This window comes from Bos indicus x Bos taurus, chromosome 25 (genome assembly GCF_003369695.1).
Source record: "Bos indicus x Bos taurus breed Angus x Brahman F1 hybrid chromosome 25, Bos_hybrid_MaternalHap_v2.0, whole genome shotgun sequence".
Taxonomy (NCBI): domain Eukaryota; kingdom Metazoa; phylum Chordata; class Mammalia; order Artiodactyla; family Bovidae; genus Bos; species Bos indicus x Bos taurus.
In genome coordinates this window covers 23,689,029-23,707,916 of record NC_040100.1, presented here as the reverse complement: position 1 = coordinate 23,707,916, position 18,888 = coordinate 23,689,029, and the positions used below count along the sequence as shown (strand labels likewise).

General features: G+C 37.7%; 1 protein-coding gene and 1 non-coding gene across 2 annotated transcripts in view; one reads left to right on the top strand and one right to left on the bottom strand.

The window, feature by feature from the left end:
- The window catches only part of DNAH3 (dynein axonemal heavy chain 3), a 248,499-nt gene that overhangs the window by 92,916 nt on the left and 136,695 nt on the right, over window positions 1-18,888 (bottom strand). The window contains exon 40 of the mRNA XM_027527056.1: window positions 9,636-9,881. Within this exon, the coding sequence (XP_027382857.1) occupies window positions 9,636-9,881 (246 nt within the window). The remainder of the gene's footprint in view (window positions 1-9,635; window positions 9,882-18,888) is intronic.
- On the top strand, window positions 8-80 carry TRNAR-CCU. Its single transcript has one exon. It is a non-coding gene; the product is annotated as a tRNA-Arg (tRNA).

The following is an 18,888-nucleotide window of genomic DNA, read 5'->3' as shown; positions in this document are numbered from 1 at the left end:
GGCGACTTCCTTGGTGGTCCAGTGGTTAAGACTTTGCACTCCTAATGCAGGGGGCCCAAGTTCGATCCCTGGTCAGGGAACTAGATCCCACATGCTGCAAATAGGAGTTCACATGCCACAAGACCCAGTGTACTGCAACTAAGACCCAGCACAGCCAAATATTAACAAAACAAAACACAAAGACTAAAAGAAGTTAGGTAGAATCTCCTCTAACTAGATATCAAACAAGCTGGACTGAGAAATTTTACCTCAAGAGACTGCATGAGAAACTGCAACAGGCCCACTAATATACTTTTAATTTTCCTCCTCCTTGCAACTCATGATATACAGAGATGTAAGTGACATCCCACATAGAAAATCAGACAGCTGTTCCTCTGTCCTGCCACGTACTACTCTAGGAGAATTGTCTTTTTTTTTTGGTCACCCTTGCCTTGCCAGGCCATCTTTCTACAGCTGATAGGGGTAGTAGGGTCCCAGACCGCAATGAGGAAAAAGGAAAATAGTTGTGGCGCCTTAAATAGGTCTTCCAAAGTGAAAAACCACGATCATTTTTCTGTTGAGAAATGTCCTCTTTTAGAATGTTCACATGAAACAAATTAAAAGGCTACCTCCAACAGATGGCATTAGTTGATCATACATGATCTTTGGATCTAGGCCATCCCGTTGTTTCTGACTCTAAAGGAGAGTTTACAGCATTTGGGTTTGTTTTTAAGGGGGGTTATGAATACCATTTACCCTGATCATGTCCAAAAGTAGCAAGAGTTTTGAAAACCAGCAGAAAGAGAAGTGTATGATTACCATGGAGACAAGAGTAAAGCTTAAATTTGCATGGATATTTTCACACTGATCACTTGTAAGGTGTCATTTTGCTCTTACAAACAGTTTTTTCAGAATCAAACCTACTTTCAAGTAGAGTAGTTGTAAGAGAAGATATATGAAGAAAGCAGTTTGCATTACATTATGGAAATTATAGTTTTTCTTACATTGCATCAGTTGAACAGGACACAGAGGAAGGAGATGAATCACGGTAGACAGGAGATATTGTAGGGAAAAGTTACCTAGGAAACTTGGAAGCTATGCACATAATTAGCTGTCCAGCAGCAGAAGGGAAGGAAAGATGTCACAAAGTGGACCAAGAATGGGGTCAAGGGTACTTTATGTACCCATTTCCTGGCACAGAGCATGAACAGACTGATCTTAATGATGAGGAAGCAGAAAGCAACATATGGAACCTGTGAAAAAAATACTGCTACATACAGGGATATAATATGGAGATCATAATTGAAAGTATACTTCTGAACCTTGTTTAAGGCAGGACTCACAATCAAATTTGAGGAAACTGTTTGGTATCCTACATAGGGTACAAAAAGACAAGTTTTTCATGAAATAAGAACAGAAAGTCATAAAGAGAAAATAGGCTTAGATGAAAAGGCAAAATGAGATTAAAAAAGGGGGGGTAGATGAGTGAACTAATAGAGATGATGATATGGAGGAAGCAATAAAAGTTACTAACGTTGATTTAAGACTTTATGTGCATCATACTTAATTATAAATGTTTTATATACATCAACACATTTCATTCTTATAAGAGCACCAGAAATTAGTGCTATTGTTGTCCTCATTTCATAACTGAGGAAACTGAGAGATGTTAAGGAACTTTTTCAAGGGCACCCAACCAGTAAATACTAGAGCCAGGATTCAACCTCTGAAAATATGACTTCATGGCCTGTGCTTTTAATCATACACTAAGGAAGGACATCAAGGAAACAAAAGATACAACAGCAGAATTAAAATCAGTCAAGACAGGAAAAGCATAATTGAAGTTGTGGGTGAATCATATTAAAATGAAAAATCTAAATAAAAAAGGCAAAAACATAAAAATAAGGAAGGAGGAAATGATAAATACGAAAGCCAGAGAATAAAATTTTCCTTTGATGACTGAAAGGATCATGTTCTAGGAAAAATAAACAAAAGAAGACCTACATCTTGACATAGTCTGTTAAAAAAGAGAACTATGATAAAACATTACAAGAAAGGATATCAATAAGAACCTGTGAAAAATAACTGCTATAGATACAAAATTCAATCTCACCCTAATTAAAAAGAGAAGAAATTTACATTAGTACTATTTTCAAACTTCAAACATGAACAGAACATCAATATACATGAGGCAAAACTAATGGAACCACAGGAGAAATAGAAAAATACACTATTATAGTTGGAGACTTCTATACCCCTTTATCAGTAATTGACAGGTAGCAGGCAGAAAATGAGTAAAGATATATCAATAGTTAATTACCAATCAACTGGAACTAAAGGACATCTATAGATTACTTCATCTAACAAGAGCAGAATATATTCTTCTCAAGCTCACATGGAACATTCACCAAGATAGATCATATTCTGGGCCAAAAACCACAACTTAAAAGTTTTTAATTAATAGAAATCACACAGTGTATACTCTCAGACAAGAACACAGTTAAACTAGAAAGAACTTTGTACTTTCTGTTCAATTTTTCTGTAAACCAAAAACTGCTCTAAAGCTACAGTCTATTAATATTTTTTTAAAAAAGAGAAGAAATTTGGGCTTCAGCCACGATGGCAGACTAGAAAGACCCTGAGCTCAATTCTCAAGAATACACCCAAATCGCAATTATTTGCAGAACAGTCATCAATGAAAAAGACTGAAACCTACCAGAAAATATCTTCTACAACTAAAGACATAAAGAAGGAACCACAATGGGACAGGTAAGAGGGATGGACTGGCAATATAATCAAGTCTCATACCCATAGGGTGGAGGCAATCCACAAACTGGACAATAATTACAGTGTAGAGGCTCTCTCACAGGAGTGAGAGTACTGAGCCCCATATATAGCTCCTCAGCCTGGTGGTCCTGCACTGGGAGGACCATATCCCCTAGAGCATTTGACTTTGAAGGCCAGTGGACTTAATTTTGGGAGTTCCAAAGAACGGGAGGAAATAGGGACTTCACTCTGCAAGGCCACACACAAAATCTCACATGCACTAGGACCCAGGGCAAAAGCAGCAATCTGATAGGAGCCTGGGCTAGACCTACCTGCTGGTCTTGGAGAATCTTGAGGAGAGGCTGGGATTGCAGTGTAGCAGTGGCTTACCCTGGGGACATAGACACTGGCAGAAGCCATATTTGTACTATGTAGATACTGCTGCTGTGAGCAGTCACAATGGAATCCTACCTGTAGCTCATTAATACAAGATCTGAAAGTAAAAGTGAAGTCGCTCAGTCATGTCTGACTCTTTGCGACCCCGTAGACTGTAGCCTGTCAGGCTCCTCTGTCTATGGGATTTTCCAGGCAAAAGTGCTGGAGTGGATTGCCATTTCCTTCTCCAGGCGATCTTCCTGACCCAGGAATCGAACCCAGGTCTCCCACATTGCAGGCAGACGCTTTACTGTCAGAGCCACCAGGGAAGCCCAAGATACAAGATCTGGCCCCATCCAATAACCTGAAGGCACCAGTGCTGGAAGGTCTTGGGCCTAACAACTAACTGGGTGGAGACACATCTCCATTCATCAGCAGACAGACTGCCTAAGGACTTCCTGAGCCCACAGCCCCTCTAGGCCCACAGGCCCACAGGCCTTTCCACCAGTGAACAAGCACTAGCCTGGCCTTCTAGGAAGCCTAGATTAGCCTCAAGACTAGCCTCATCCTATGACAGACATATTAGATAGCATATTAAAAAGCAGAGACATAACTTTGCCAACAAAGGTCTGTATAGTCAAAGCTATGATTTTTCCAGCAGTCATGTACAGATGTGAGAGGTGTATCATAAAGAAGGCTGAGCACCAAAAAATTGATGCTTTTGAACTGTGGTGCTGGAGAAGACTCTTGATAGTCCTTTTGAGATCAAACCAGTCAATCCTAAAGGAAATCAACCCTGAATATTCTTTGGAAGGACTGATACTGAAGCTGAAGCTCCAATATTTTGGCCACCTGATGTGAAGAGCCAACTCACTGGAAAAGACCCTGATGCTGGGAAAGATTGAGGGCAGGAGGAGAAGGGGATCACAGAGGATGAGATGGTTGGATGGCATCATTGACTCAATGGATATGAGTTTGAGCAAGCTCTGGAAGATGGTGAAGGACAGGGAAGCCTGGGGTACTATGATCCATGGGGTTGCAAAGAGTCAGACACGACTGAGAGACTGAACAACAACAAGAAGGAGCAGAGAAAGGGCCTGAGAACATATTTGAAAGCACAGTAGCTGAAAACTTCCCTCACATGGGAAAGGACACAGTTACCCAAGTCCAGGAGGTGCAGAGAGCCTGATACAGGAGGAAGCAGAGAGGAACATACCAAGACATGTTGTAGTAAAAATGACAAAAATTCAAGAGAGACTATAAAAGGAACAAGAGAAAAGCAACAAATAACATACAAGGGAACTCTCATAAGGCTATCAGCTGATTTATCAGCAGAAACTCTGCAGGCCAGAAGGGAGTGGTGCAATATTTTTTAAGTGGTGAGAGGAAAAAACCTACAACCAATAATATTCTACCTAGCAAGGCTTTCGTTCATATTCGATGGAGAGATAAAAAGTTACACAGACAAACAAAAGCTAAAAGAGTTCAACATCACCAAACGAGCTTTATGACAAATGTTAAAGGGAACTTTTCAAAGCAAAAATGAAAAGGCCACACCTAGAAATAAGAAAATTACAAACCAAAAAAAACTCACCAGCAAAGGCAAACCAACAGTAAAGGTAGGAAATCATCCACACACAAAACTAGCAAGGAGGTTGAAAGTCAAAAGTAATAAACTCTAAAACAGAAACATAGTCCGATGGAACAAGATAGAAAGCCCAGAGATAAACCCATACACCTATGGATACTTTGATAAAGGAGGCAAGAATATACAGTGGGGCAAAAATAGTTTCTTTAATAAGTGGTGCTGGGAAAACTGGACAGTCATGTATAAAAGAATAAAATTAGAACACTTCCTAATGGCATATGGAAATATAAACTCAAAATGGATTAAAGGCCTAATTGTAAGGCCAGAAACTATAAAACTCCTAAAGGAAAACATAGACAGAATACTCTATGACATAAATCATAGTAAGATTCTCTATGACCCACCTCCTAGAGTAACAGAAATAAAAGCAAAAATAAAAAAGGGGGATCTACTTAAACTTAAAAACTTTTGCACAGCAAAGGAAACTATAAACAAGGTGAAAAGACAACCTTCAGAATGGGAAAAAATAATAGCAAATGAAACAACTGACAAAGGATTCATTTAAAAAATATACAAGTAGCTCATACAAATCAATAGCAGAGAAACAATCAATCAAAAAAAGGGGCAAAGACCTAAACAGACATTTCTCCAAAGAAGACATACAGATGGCTAATAAGCACATGAGAAGATGCTCAACATCACTCATTATTAAAGAAATTCAAATCAAAACTACAATGAGATATCACCTCACATCAGTCAGAATGGCCATCATCAAAAAATCTATAAACAATAAATGCTGGAGAGGGTGTGGAGAAAAGGGAACCCTCTTACACTGTTGGTGGGAATGCAAATTGATACAGCTGCTATGGAGAACAATATGTGAAGTGAAGTGAAGTGAAAGAGGCCCAGTTGTGTCCAACTCTTTGCAACCTCATGGACTATACAGTCCATGGAATTCTCCAGGCCAGAATATGGGAGTAGGTAGCCTTTCCCTTCTCTAGGGGATCTTCCCAACCCAGGGATCAAACCCTGGTCTCCTGCATTGCAGGTGGATTCTTTACCAACTGAGCCACAAGGGAAATCCAAGAATACTGGAGTGGGTAGTCTATCCCTTCTCCGGGGAATCTGCCCAACCCAGGAATCAAACTGGGGTCTCCTGCATTGTAGGTGGATTCTTTGTATTGCATCCTGCATTGCAGGCAGAGAACAGAATGGAGATTCCTTTAAAAACTAGGAATAAAACCACCATGTAACCCAGCAATCCCACTACTAGGCACATACCCTGAGGAAACCAAAACTGAAAAAGACACATGCTAACCAATGTTCATTACAGCTCTATTTACGATAGCTAGGACATGGAAGCAACCTAGACATCCATCAACAGATGAATGAATAAAGAAGCTATGGTACATATATACAATGGAATATTACTCAGTCATAAAAAGGAATGTGTTTGAGTCAGTCCTAATGAAGTGGATGAACCTAGAGCCTATTACAGAGTGAAGTAAATCAGAAAGAGAAATACAGTTACCGTATACTAATGCATATATATGGAATCTAAAAAGATAGTACTGATGAACCTATTTGCAAAGCAGCAATGGAGACACAGACTTTGAGAACAGAAATATGGACATGGCTGGGAAGTTGTGTGGGAAGTACGGAGAAAGTAACATGGAAATATACATTACCATGTGTAAAATAGATAGCCAATGGGAATTTGCTATATATGACTCAGGGAACTCAAACAAGGGCTTATTAACAACCTAGAGTGGTGGGGTGGGGACAGAGGTGGGAGGGATGTTCAAGTGAGAGGGCACATGGGTAAACTTATGGCTGATTCATGTTGATGCTTGGTAGAAATCAATGCAATACTAAAGCAACTGACCTTCAATTAAAAGTAAATTTAAAGAAAAAAAGTAGTAAAATTTATACTCACAATAAGCATTTAAGAGACACAGAATACAATTATATGTAAAATATAGTAACAAAACTAGTAATAGTGAGGGGAGGAGAGTACAAATGCAGTATTTTTAAAATGTACTTGAAATGAAGAGCTCAGCAACTTATACACGCACACACACAAACACACAGACTGCCATATAACTTCATGGTTTCCATATACCAAACATCTATAATATATATATACACACACACAAAGTAAAAGGAATTCAACCGTAACACTAAAGATAGTCATCAAATCTTAAGAGAACAAAAAAAGAAAGAAAAAAAAAAGATCACAGAAACAACTCCAAACAATGAACAAAATGACAAGAATATACATCTCAATAATTACCTTAAATGTAAATGGATTAAATGCTCCAACCAAAAGACAGAATAGTACAAGAGATTGACTGCAGACCTAGAGACATACATAGACTGAAAGTGAGCAGATTCAAAAGGGTATCCCATGTAAATGGAAATAAAAAGATAGCCAAAGTAGTAACACTTATATCAGACAAAACAGACTTTAAAATAAAGACGGTTACAAGGGACAAGGAAGGACCCTACATAATGATCAAGGGATCAATCCAAGAAGATGGCTGTAAATATCTATGCACCAAACATGGTAGCACCTATGTATATATGGCAAAATACATAAGACATAAAAGGAGTAACTGGTAACACAATAATAATAGGGAATTTTAACACCCCACTTATATCATAGGACAGATTATCCAGACAGAAAATACATTAGGAAATGCTGGTCTTTAACGACATTTTTGATCACACAGGCTTAATTGACATTCACAGAGCATTCTGGCCAAAAGTAGCACGATATACATTATTTCATCTGGAGAAGGAAATGTCAGCCCACTCCAGTATTCTTGCCTGGAAAATCCCACGGACCGTGGAGCCAGGTAGGCAATGGTCCATGAGGTCACAAAGAGTCAGGCATGACTGAGCGACTTCACTTTCACTTTCACATACATTATTTCAAGTGCACATGGAATATTCTTCAGGACAGATCACATGCTAGGCCACAAAAAAGCCTCAGTAAATTTAAGAAAATTGAAATCATATCAAGTATCTTTTTCAACAATGAGCTATGAGACTAGAAGTCAACTATAAGGAAAAAATACTGCAAAAGACACAAGTAAGTGGAGGCTAAACAAGCAATCGGTCACTGAATAAATCAAAGAGAACAAACAAAAATACCGAGAAACAAATGAAAGTGAAAACACGACAATCCAAAGCCTATGGGAAACAGAAAAACAGTTCTAAGAGGAAAATTTATAGCATTATAAGCTTACTACCTCAGCAAACAAGAAAAATTTCAAATAAGCAACCTAACTTTACACCTATATGAAACAGAAAAAAGACAACAAATAAAACCCAACTTAGTAGAAAGAAAAAAATAATAAAGATCAGGAGAAATAAATAAAATCGAGACTAAAAAACAATAGAAAAGATCAGTGAAACTAAAAGCTGGTTCTAGGAAAAGATAAATAAAATTTATAAAACTGTAGCATGATTCATCAAAAAAATAAAGTCAGTCACTGTTTCCCCATCTATTTGTCATGAAGTGATGGGACTGGATGCCATGATTTTAGTTTTATGAATACTGAGCTTTAAGCCAACTTTTTCACTCTCCTCTTTCAATTTCATCAAGAGGCTCTTTAGTTCTTCTTTACTTTCTGCCATAAGGGTGGTGTCATCTGCATATCTGAGGTTATTGATATTTCTCCTGGCCATCTTGATTCCAGCTTTTGCTTCATCCAGCCCAGTGTTTCTCATGATGTACTCTGCATATAAGTTAAATAAGCAGGATGAAAATATAGAGCCTTGGTGTACAGTAAATAGATGGGGAAATAGTGGAAACAGTGTCAGACTTTATTTTGGGGGGCTCCAAAATCACTGCAGATGGTGACTGCAGCCATGAAATTAAAATATCCTTAACTCCTTGGAAGGAAAGTTATGACCAACCTAGAAAGCATATTAAAAAGCAGAAACATCACTTTGTCAACAAAGGTCTGTCTAGTCAAGGCTATGGTTTTTCCAGAGGTCATGTATGGATGTGAGAGTTGGACTATAAAGAAAGCTGAGCACTGAAGAATTGATGCTTTTGAACTGTGGTGTTGGAGAAGACTCTTGAGAGTCCCTTGGACTGCAAGGAGATCCAACCAGTCCATCCTAAAGGAGATCAGTCCTGGGTGTTCATTGTAAGGACTGCTATTGAAGCTGAAGTTCCAATACTTGGGCCACCTGATGAGAAGAGCTGACTCATTCAAAAAGACCCTAATGCTGGGGAAGATTGAGGGCAGGAGGAAAAGGGGCCGACAGAGGATGAGATGGTTGGATGGCATCACCGACTCAATGGACATGAGTTTAGGTAAACTCCGGGAGTTGGTGATGGACAGGGAGGCCTGGCCTGCGGTGGTTCGTGGGGTTGCAAACAGTCAGACACGACTGAGCGACTGAACTGAACTGAACGGAATATACAGAACATTAATACATGGTTAAAGTGATCATTTTGAAGATAATGTATGTAGCAAAACCATAAACATTTCAATATTAGACTATAATGAAAAATGTTAAAGGAAATGTTAAAACCATAATCACCATGATATGACATGTGTAAATACAGAGAACAGGACTAGAAGGGAGTAAGAAAAACAGAAGTGGTTGTATTTCTCATGTTGTTCTCTGGGGCCTATTTTACCACTGAGATTATAGATAATTTTAAAAAGTCATATTGACTTTTTCTAAGTTAACAATTAGTAGTTAAATTAACTCATAAGACCTGAATTCAGGGTCACCCATCTCTACATACATGGGCCAGCTCTGAAGAAGTATACCTCCTCAGGCAACCTACAAAATCTTTCCTGGCTTTTGTAAAGGCCTTACATGGATCTCACATTTTGACTGGGTTTGGAACATAATGCTCCAAACCACTACAGGGAGACAAAACAAACAGGTACCAAGTTACCTCTTTCTGGAAAGATGTTGTTTTTGGTGAGTTTGACGCTTTTGGGTCTTGGGTTGTTATTATCCATACCCATGATCAGGTTGCGGAAAAACAGATCAAATTTCTTTCTGCTGTCTGCGTTGATGGTGCCGGCCACCGTCCACACCAAGGCAAAAAGGAACAGACCTTGTAGCCAGAGGAAGATCTGTTGGCTTGTCAGGCCTTCAAATAATTCACTTTCCTCCTCTTCTACTTCCCTGATTTCATCTAAAAGCAAGAATAAGAACCTCAGAAAAAACTGCACAGTGCAATAGATATGAATTGGGTAGTTCTATACTTGAAGGGCCTGGGGAAGGGACTGATACTGAATGAGTGGCCTGATCCTTCTACATATATTAAAATAAATTTTTTTATTGTAGCAAGATATGCATAACACACAGATTACAATCTTAACCATTTTAAAGTTCAGTGGTATTAAATTCATCCATGTTTTTGTGCAACCATCACCACTATTCACATCTGGGACTATTTTCATCCTGCAAAACTGAAACTCTATACCCGTTAAACATTAATTCATTACCTTCTTCCCCACAACATGACAAATAGCATTCTACTTTCTATCTTTATAAATTTGACTAATCTGGATATGTCTTAGAGGTGAAATAATATAGTCTTTTTCTTTTTTTTTTTAATTTAATTTTATTTTTAAAACTATAGTCTTTTTCTGACTAGCTTATTTCTCTGAGCACAGTGTTCTCAAGCTCCATTTGTTTTGCAGTGTGTATCAGAATGTGTATCAGAATTTTTATTTTGACTGTGCCATGTGGCTTGAAGGATCTGTTTCCTGACCAGGAATTAAACCCTGGCAGGGCAGTGAAAGCACTGAATCCTAACCACTAGACCACCAGGGAACTCCCCATAATTTCCTTCATTTTTAAGGTGAATAATATTTCACTGTATGCATGTATTACATTTTATTTATCCATTCATTGATTGGTGGACACTTGGGTTGTTTTCATCTTTGGTTACTATGAATAATGCTGCTATGAACACAGGTTCTATGTTCAAAAATAATATTGCTATGAATAAAATATCTATGTCCCTACTTTCAACTTCTTTATATATATATACCCAGAGTAGAAGTGCTAAGTCATATGGTAATTCTACTTTTAATTTTGAGGAACTGAGAAACTATTTTCCATAGCAACTGTACCATTTTACATTTCATCAATGGTTCACAAGGGTTCCAGTTTCTTGACATCCTCGTCAATACTTGTTCTTTTTGATTGTTAATATTGTTAGTCCTGTTGTTGTTTGGATAGTATCCAACCTAATAGGTATGAGATGGTATCTCACTGTGGTTTTGATTTGCATTTTCCTAATAATTAGTGATGCTGAGCATCTTTCCATGTGCTTATAAACCATTTGTGCATCTTCTTTGGAAAAATGTCTATTTAAGACCTTTGACTATTATTTAGTCAGTTTGTTTTTGTGTTGTTAAATTTTAGGAATTCTCTATATATTCTGGATATTCATCCTTTATCATATATATGATTGGTAAAGATTTTCTCCCATTTGTGAGTCATCCTTTTAGTCTGTTAACAGAGTCTTTGATATTCATCCTTTATCATTTATATGATTTATAAAGATTTTCTGCCACTTGTGAGTTGTCTTTTTACTCTGTTGATAGAGTCTTTTGAAAACAGTAGTTTTCAATTTTCATGGACTCTATTTGTCTTTTTTTTCTTTTGTTGCTGTGCCTTTGGTGTCATATCCAAGAAATAATTTCCAAATAGCTCTCTACCTTAGATTTTCTTCTAGAAATTTTAAAGGTTTAGGGCTTCTCCAGTGGCTCAGCAGTAAAAAATCCATCTGTGATACAGAAGCCACAGGAGACCCTGGGTTCATTCCCTAGTTTGGGAAGACCTGATCAAGGAGGGCATGGCAACCCACTCCAGTATTTTTGCCTGGAGAATCCCACGGACAGGGAAGCCTGGCAGGCTACAGTCCATAGGGTTGGAAAGAGATACGACTGAAGTGACTGAACACACACAGTTCTTACGTTTAGGTCTTCCATTTGTTTTGAGTTAATTTTTGTACATAACATTAAGTAAAGGTCCAACTTCCTTTATTTCTAATTGGATATCCAGGTTTCCTGGCATCACTTGTTGAAAAGACTGTCCTAGGGACCTTCCTGGAAGTCCAGTGGTTAAGAATCAGTACTTTCACTGCAGAGGGCATGGGTTAGATCCCTGGTGGAGGAGCTAAAGGTCCTGCATGCCACGTGGTGCAGGCAAAAACAAAAAGAGGAAAAAAAGAAAAGAATGTCCTTTCCCCACTGAATGGTCTTAGCATCCTCGTGGAAAATCATTTGACAATACATGCATGTAATTATATCTAGACCTTCTACTCCATTACATTGGTGTATCACTTCAGTTCAGTTCAGTTGCTCAGTTGTATCCGACTCTTTGAGACCCCATGACCGTAGCACACCAGGCCTCCCTGTCCATCACCAATTCCCAGAGTTTACCCAAACAGTCAGTGATGCCATCCAATCATTTCATCCTCTGTCATCCCCTTCTCCTCCCCGCCTCAAACTTTCCCAGCATCAGAGTCTTTTCTCTTTTTTTGAATTAAATTTATTTATTTTAATTGGAGGTTAATTACTTTATAATATTGCATTGGTTTTGCCATACATCAACAAGAATCTGCCACGGGTGTACACGTGCTCCCCATCCTGAGCCCCCCTCCCACCCCCCTCCCTGTACCATCCCTTTGGGTCATCCCAGTGCACCAGCCCCAAGCATCCTGTATCCTGCATCGAACCTGCACTGGCGATTCATTTCTTATATGATATTATATATGTTTCAATGCCATTCTCCCAAATCATCCCACCCTCTCCCTCTCCCACATAGTCCAAAAGACTGTTCTATACATCTGTGTCTCTTTTGCTGTCTTACATACAGTGTTATCGTTACCATCTTTCTAAATTCCATATATATGCATTAGTATACTGTATTGGTGTTTTTCTTTCTGGCTTACTTCACTCTGTATCAGGGTCTTTTCAAATGAGTCAGCTCTTTGCATCAGGTGGCCAAAGTATTGCAGTTTCAGCTTCATCATCAGTCTTTCCAATGAACACCCAGGACTGATCTCCTTTAGGATGGACTGGTTGGATCTCCTTGCAGTCCAAGGGACTCTCAAGAGTCTTCTCCAACACCACAGTTCAAAAGCATCAATTCTTTGATGTTCAGCTTTATAGTCCAACTCTCACATCCATACATGACCACTGGGGAAACAATAGCCTTGACTAGACAGACCTTTGTTGACAAAGTGATGTCTCTGCTTTTTAGTATGATTTCTAGGTTGGTCATAACTTTCCTTCCAAGGAGTAAGCGTCTTTTAATTTCATGGCTGCAATCACCATCTGCAGTGATTTTGGAGCCCAGAAAAAATAAAGTCAGCCACTTTTTCCACTGTTTCCCCATCTATTTTCTATGAAGCGATGGGACCGGATGCCATGATGTTAGTTTTCTGAATGTTGAGTTTTAAGCCAACTTTTTCACTCTCCTCTTTCACTTTCATCAAGAGGCTTTTTTAGTTGTTCTTCACTTTCTGCCATAAGGGTGGTATCATCTGCATATCTGAGGTTATTGATATTCCTACCAGTAATCTTGATTCCGGCTTGTGCTTCATCTAGCCCAGCATTTCTCATGATGTACTCTGCATATAAATTAAATAAGCAGGGTGACAATATACAGCCTTGACGTACTCCTTTTCCTATTTGGAACCAGTCTGTTGTTCCATGTCCAGTTCTAACTGTTGCTTCCTGACCTGCATACAGGTTTATCAACAGGCAGGTCAGGTAGTGTGGTATTCCCATCTCTTTCAGAATTTTCCAGTTTATTGTGATCCACACAGTCAAAGGCTTTGGCATAGTCAATAAAGCAGAAATAGATGTTTTTCTGGAACTCTCTTGCTTTTTCAATGATCCAGCAGATGTTGGCAACTTGATCTCTGGTTTCTCTGCCTTTTCTAAAACCAGCTTAAACATCTGGAAATTCATGGTTCACGTATTGCTGAAGCCTGACTTGGAGAATTTTGAGCATTACTATACTAGTGTGTGAGATGAGTGCAATTGTGTGGTCGTTTGAGCTTTCTTTGGCATTGCCTTTCTTTGGGATTGGGATGAAAATTGACCTTTTCCAGTCTTGTGGCCACTGCTGAGTTTTCCAAATTTGCTGGCGTATTGAGTGCAGCACTTTCACAGCATCATCTTTCAGGATTTGAAATAGCTCCACTGGAATTCCATTACCTCCACTATCTTTGTTCGTAGTCATGCTTCCTAAGGCCCACTTGACTTCACATTCCAGGATGTCTGGCTCTAGGTCAGTGATCACACCATCGTGATTATCTGGGTCATGAAGATCTTTTTTGTACAGTTCTTCTGTATAATCTTGCCACCTCTTCTTACTATCTTCTGCTTCTGTTAGGTCCCTACCATTTCTGTCCTTTATTGTGCCCATCTTTGCATGAAATGTTCCCTTGGTATCTCTAATTTTCTTGAAGAGATCTCTAGTCTTTTCCATTCTATTGTTTTCCTCTAGTTCTTTGCATTGATCGCTGAGGAAGGCTTTCTTAAATCTTCTTGCTATTCTTTGGAACTCTGCATTCAAATGGGTATATCTTTCCTTTTCTCCTTTGCCTTTTGCTTCTCTTCTTTTCACAGCTATTTGTAAGATCTCCCCAGACAGCCATTCTCCTTTGCTTTTTTGCATTTCTTTTTCTTGGGGATGGTCTTGATTCCTGTCTCTTGTACAATGTCATGAACCTCCATCCATAGTTCATCAGGCACTCTGTCTATCAGATCTACTCCCTTAAATCTATTTCTCACTTCCACTGTATAGTTGTAAGGGATTTGATTGGGTCATACCTGAATGGTCTAGTGGTTTTCCCCACTTTCTTCAATTTAAGTCTGAATTTGGCAATAAGGATCTGAGCCACAGTCAGCTCCCGGTCTTGTTTTTGCTGACTGTACAGAAATGCAATAGAACTGCATTATTTTTGTGTTTGATTTTGTATCCTGCCTCTTTACTGAATTTGTTTATAACAGTTTCGTGTGTGTGTGCAGTCTTCAGGATTTAGTACATATTAGATCATATCACTTGCAAACAGATAAATTTACTTTTTCTTTTCTAATGTGAATACATAATTTTATTTCTTTTTCTTGCCTAATTACTCTGGCTAGGACTTCCAGTACTATGTTGAATAGAAGTAGTGAAAGCAAGCATCCTTTCCTTATTGCAGTTAAAATGGTAAAGTGTTTCACCACTGAGTGTTATATTCACTGTGAGGTGTTTGTATTTTACTTTTATTATGTTGAGGTAGTATTCTTTTATTCCTACCTTGTTCAGTGTTGTTTATCATGATTTCATGAGTTTTGTCAAATGATTTTCTGCATTGAGACAATGTGTTTTTTCCTTTATTCTGTTAATTATATTTGTATTGCATGTATCACACATTGATTACTTTTCATACATTGAGACATCCTTGCACCACAGAAATTAATCATAGTTGGTTACAGTGTAGAATCCTTTAGATATGCTGATAAAATTGCCTTTCTGGCCTTTAGGGGAATTTCTTACACTAATGTTTATAAAGGATATTGGTCTATAACTTTCTTGTAGTGTCTCTGTCTGGCTTTGGTTTCAGAGTAATGCTTGTTTCATAGAATGAGTTAGGAAATGTTCTCTTTTAAACATTTTGGAAAAGTTTGAGCATGACTGATACTAACTCTTCCCTAAATGTCTGGTAGAATTCACCAATGAAGTAGTCAGATCCAGGATTTTTCTTTGTTGTGAGATTTTTTTTTTTTTTTTTTTTATCTTTTATTCCGGCGGGGCTGGCCTCTCCCCTGCGCGCGCCGCCACCCACACGCCGGGCATGGGCGCGGGCACGATCACCTGTTGTGAGATTTTTGATAACTGACCAATACCAGTCAGTGATCTATTCAGATTTCTTTGTGCTGCAGTCTTGGTAGATTTTGTGTCTTGGTAGGCATTTTTTTCCCCATTTCATTTAAGTAATCAAATTTGTTACCATAAAATTTTTCATAGTGCTCTCTTATAATCCTTTTTCTTTCTGTACAATGAGTAGTAATGTCTGCATTTTCATTTCTGATCTTAGCAATTTGAAGATAAAAACATGTTAAATGACCACAGGAACCAACTTGAAGGTGTCCCCAATTGTCAAAGCCATTTGAACAATAAAATAAATAATTATAGCGTTGGATTATAATTCATAGAACAAAATGAATATCCATGAATTCATATTTGATCACTAAATAATTGAATAAATAAGTAGGGAAGAATAGTTCTTCTTTACAGAAGAACTCTAATCTTTAAAAGAAATATAAATTTAAATAGGAAATTTACATTAGGAAATGCCACCCTAATAATTGCTGTAGATAAAATCTACCAATGGATGTTAAAATCAGTACATGAAAGTCTGAGGAGAAATAGGATATTTGCATAGCTTGAAATTATCTCCCATGATGTAATTATTAATCCCAAAGGGGGAAAAAAAAAAAAAAACAGTAACATTACAGTGGAGAAATATAACTATGAACAAAGATAATTTTGACCAGAACCTTCAACAGGAATAAGATATGTTCACATTATGTACCCGCTGAAGATTTACTGAGGATACACCATCACTTCTGTGATATTATTACTAAAAATGCAAATCTTGATTTTGCTTATCTTTTCAAAAAACCAGCTCTAAGTTTCATTGATCTTTTCTATTTTTTAAGTCTCTATTTCATTTCTTTCTCTTCTGATCTTTAAGATTTCTTTGCTTCTGTTAACTTTGGGTTTTGTTATTCTTTTCCTGTTTCCTTTAGGTATAAGGTTAAGTTGTTTGAGATTCTTCTTGCTGTTGTTCTTGAGGTTTGTATCACTGTAAACTTCCCTCTTAGAACTGCTTCTGCTGCATCCCACAGATTATGGATTGTTGTGCTTGTTTTAAATTTCTTCCAGGTATTTTGTGATTTTCTCTTTAGTTTATTCAGTTATTCATTGGTTGTTTAATAGCATATTTTTTAGCCTCTGTACTTTTTGCAGTTTTTATTTTCTTGTAGCTGATTTCTAGTCTCATAGCATTGTGGTTGGAAAAGATATTTGATATGATTTTAATTTTCTTCAATTTACCAAGGCTTGTTTTGTGGCCTAGAATGTGATCTATCCCAGAGAATGCTTTGTGTGCAGCTGAAAATAATGTGTATTCTGCTGCTTTGGGGTGGAATGTTATATATATATATATATCTATTAGGTCCATCTAGCTTAATGTCATTTAAAGCCAGTCATTTAAATCTTGAGACAGACTCATTAATAAAAAAAGAGAGAAAGCTCAAATCAATAAAGTCAAAAATAAAAAAGGAGAAATTATAACCAACATCATGAAATACAAAGTAATTGCAGAGATTACTATGGACAAGTATATAACAAGAAGATGAACAATCTAGAAGAATTTAACAAATTCTTAGAGAGGTATAATCTCTCAAGACTGAACCTTGAGTAAATAGAAAATATGAACAGACCAATAATGAAACTAAATCAGTAATTTAAAAACTCTCAGAAAAGAAAAGTCCAAGACCACAGGGCTTCACAGGTGAGTTCTACCAAACATTTACAGAAGAGATAATATCTACCTTCTCAAATTATTCCAAACAATTGCAGAGGAAGGAATACTTTTGAGCTCATTCTATGAGGCCAGCATCACCCTGATACCAAAACCAGACAAAAATATCACACAAAAACAGACACATAGATCAATGGAACAGGATAGGAAGCCCAGAAGTAATCTATGCACTTACGGTCAATTAATCTATGACAAAAGAGGTAAAAATATACAGTGGAGAAAACACAGTCTCTTCAGTAAGTGGTCCTGGGAAAACAGGACAACTATATGTAAAAGAATAAAATCAGAACATTTCCTCACACTATATATAAACAATAAACTCAAAATGAATTAAAACCTAAATGTGAGACTATAAACCATAAAACTCCTAGAAGAAAACAACAGAACACTCTTTGACATAAATCATAGCAATATTTTGATTTTTCCCCTAAGGCAAAGGAAACAAGTTGGCTAAACAGTTGGGACCTAATTAACCTTAAAATCTTTTCCATATCAAAGGATGCAATGGAGAAAATGATAAGACAATCTACTGAACTGGAGAAAATATTTGCAAATGATATGACTAATAAGGGAGTTAATATCTAAAATATATAAAAACAAGTCATACAACTCAACATCAATAAACAACCTGATTAAAAATGGGCAGAAGATCTGAATAGACATTTTTGCAAATAATACATACAGATGACCAATCAGCACATGAGAAGATGCTCAATATAGTTAATCATCAGAGAAATGTAAATTAAAACTACAATCAGTTAACACCTCACACCTGTCAGAATGGTTTTCATCAAAAAGACCAAGTATCTAATGTGGCAAGGATTAGATGGAGATTAGTGGATTAGTGGAGATTAGTGGGAATTAGTGGAGATTAGTGGGATTTAGTGGTAGCTCAAGCAGGCTTCCCTGGTGGTTCAGAGGTTAAAGCGTCTGCTTGCAATGTGGGAGACCTGGGTTCGATTCCTGGGTGGGGAAGATCCCCTGGAGAAGGAAATGGAAATCCATTCCAGCACTCTTGCCTGGAAAATTCCATGGATGGAGGAGCCTGGTAGGCTACAGTCCATGGGGTCGCAAAAAGTCGGACACAACTGAGTAATTTCACTGGTGATCAGCTAACTGGTACTCCAGGTGAGCCTTACTCACCATGCACTAAAACCACTTTCCAATATAGGTTGCTGTATTTGGAATAAAAATTAAAAGACAAATGTGAGGCAATTTCTGTGTAGAACCCTGTAGTGGAGATTAGTGGGATTAGTGGAGAAAAGGGAAACTTTGTACACTGTTAGTGGGTATGTTTATTGGTGCAGCCACTGTGGGAAATAGTATGGAGGTTCCTCAAAAAACTAAAAATAGAACTACCATATGATCCAGGGTTTACTCCTGGATATATATCTGAGAAAAATGAAACACAAATTCAAAATGATACGTGCTCTCAATGTTCATAGCAGCATTACTTACAATAGCCAAGATATGGAAGCAACCTAAGTCTTTATCCACCGATGAATTGCTAAATAAGACTATATATACATATATGTATGCATATACACATACACACACACACAATGGAATACTACTT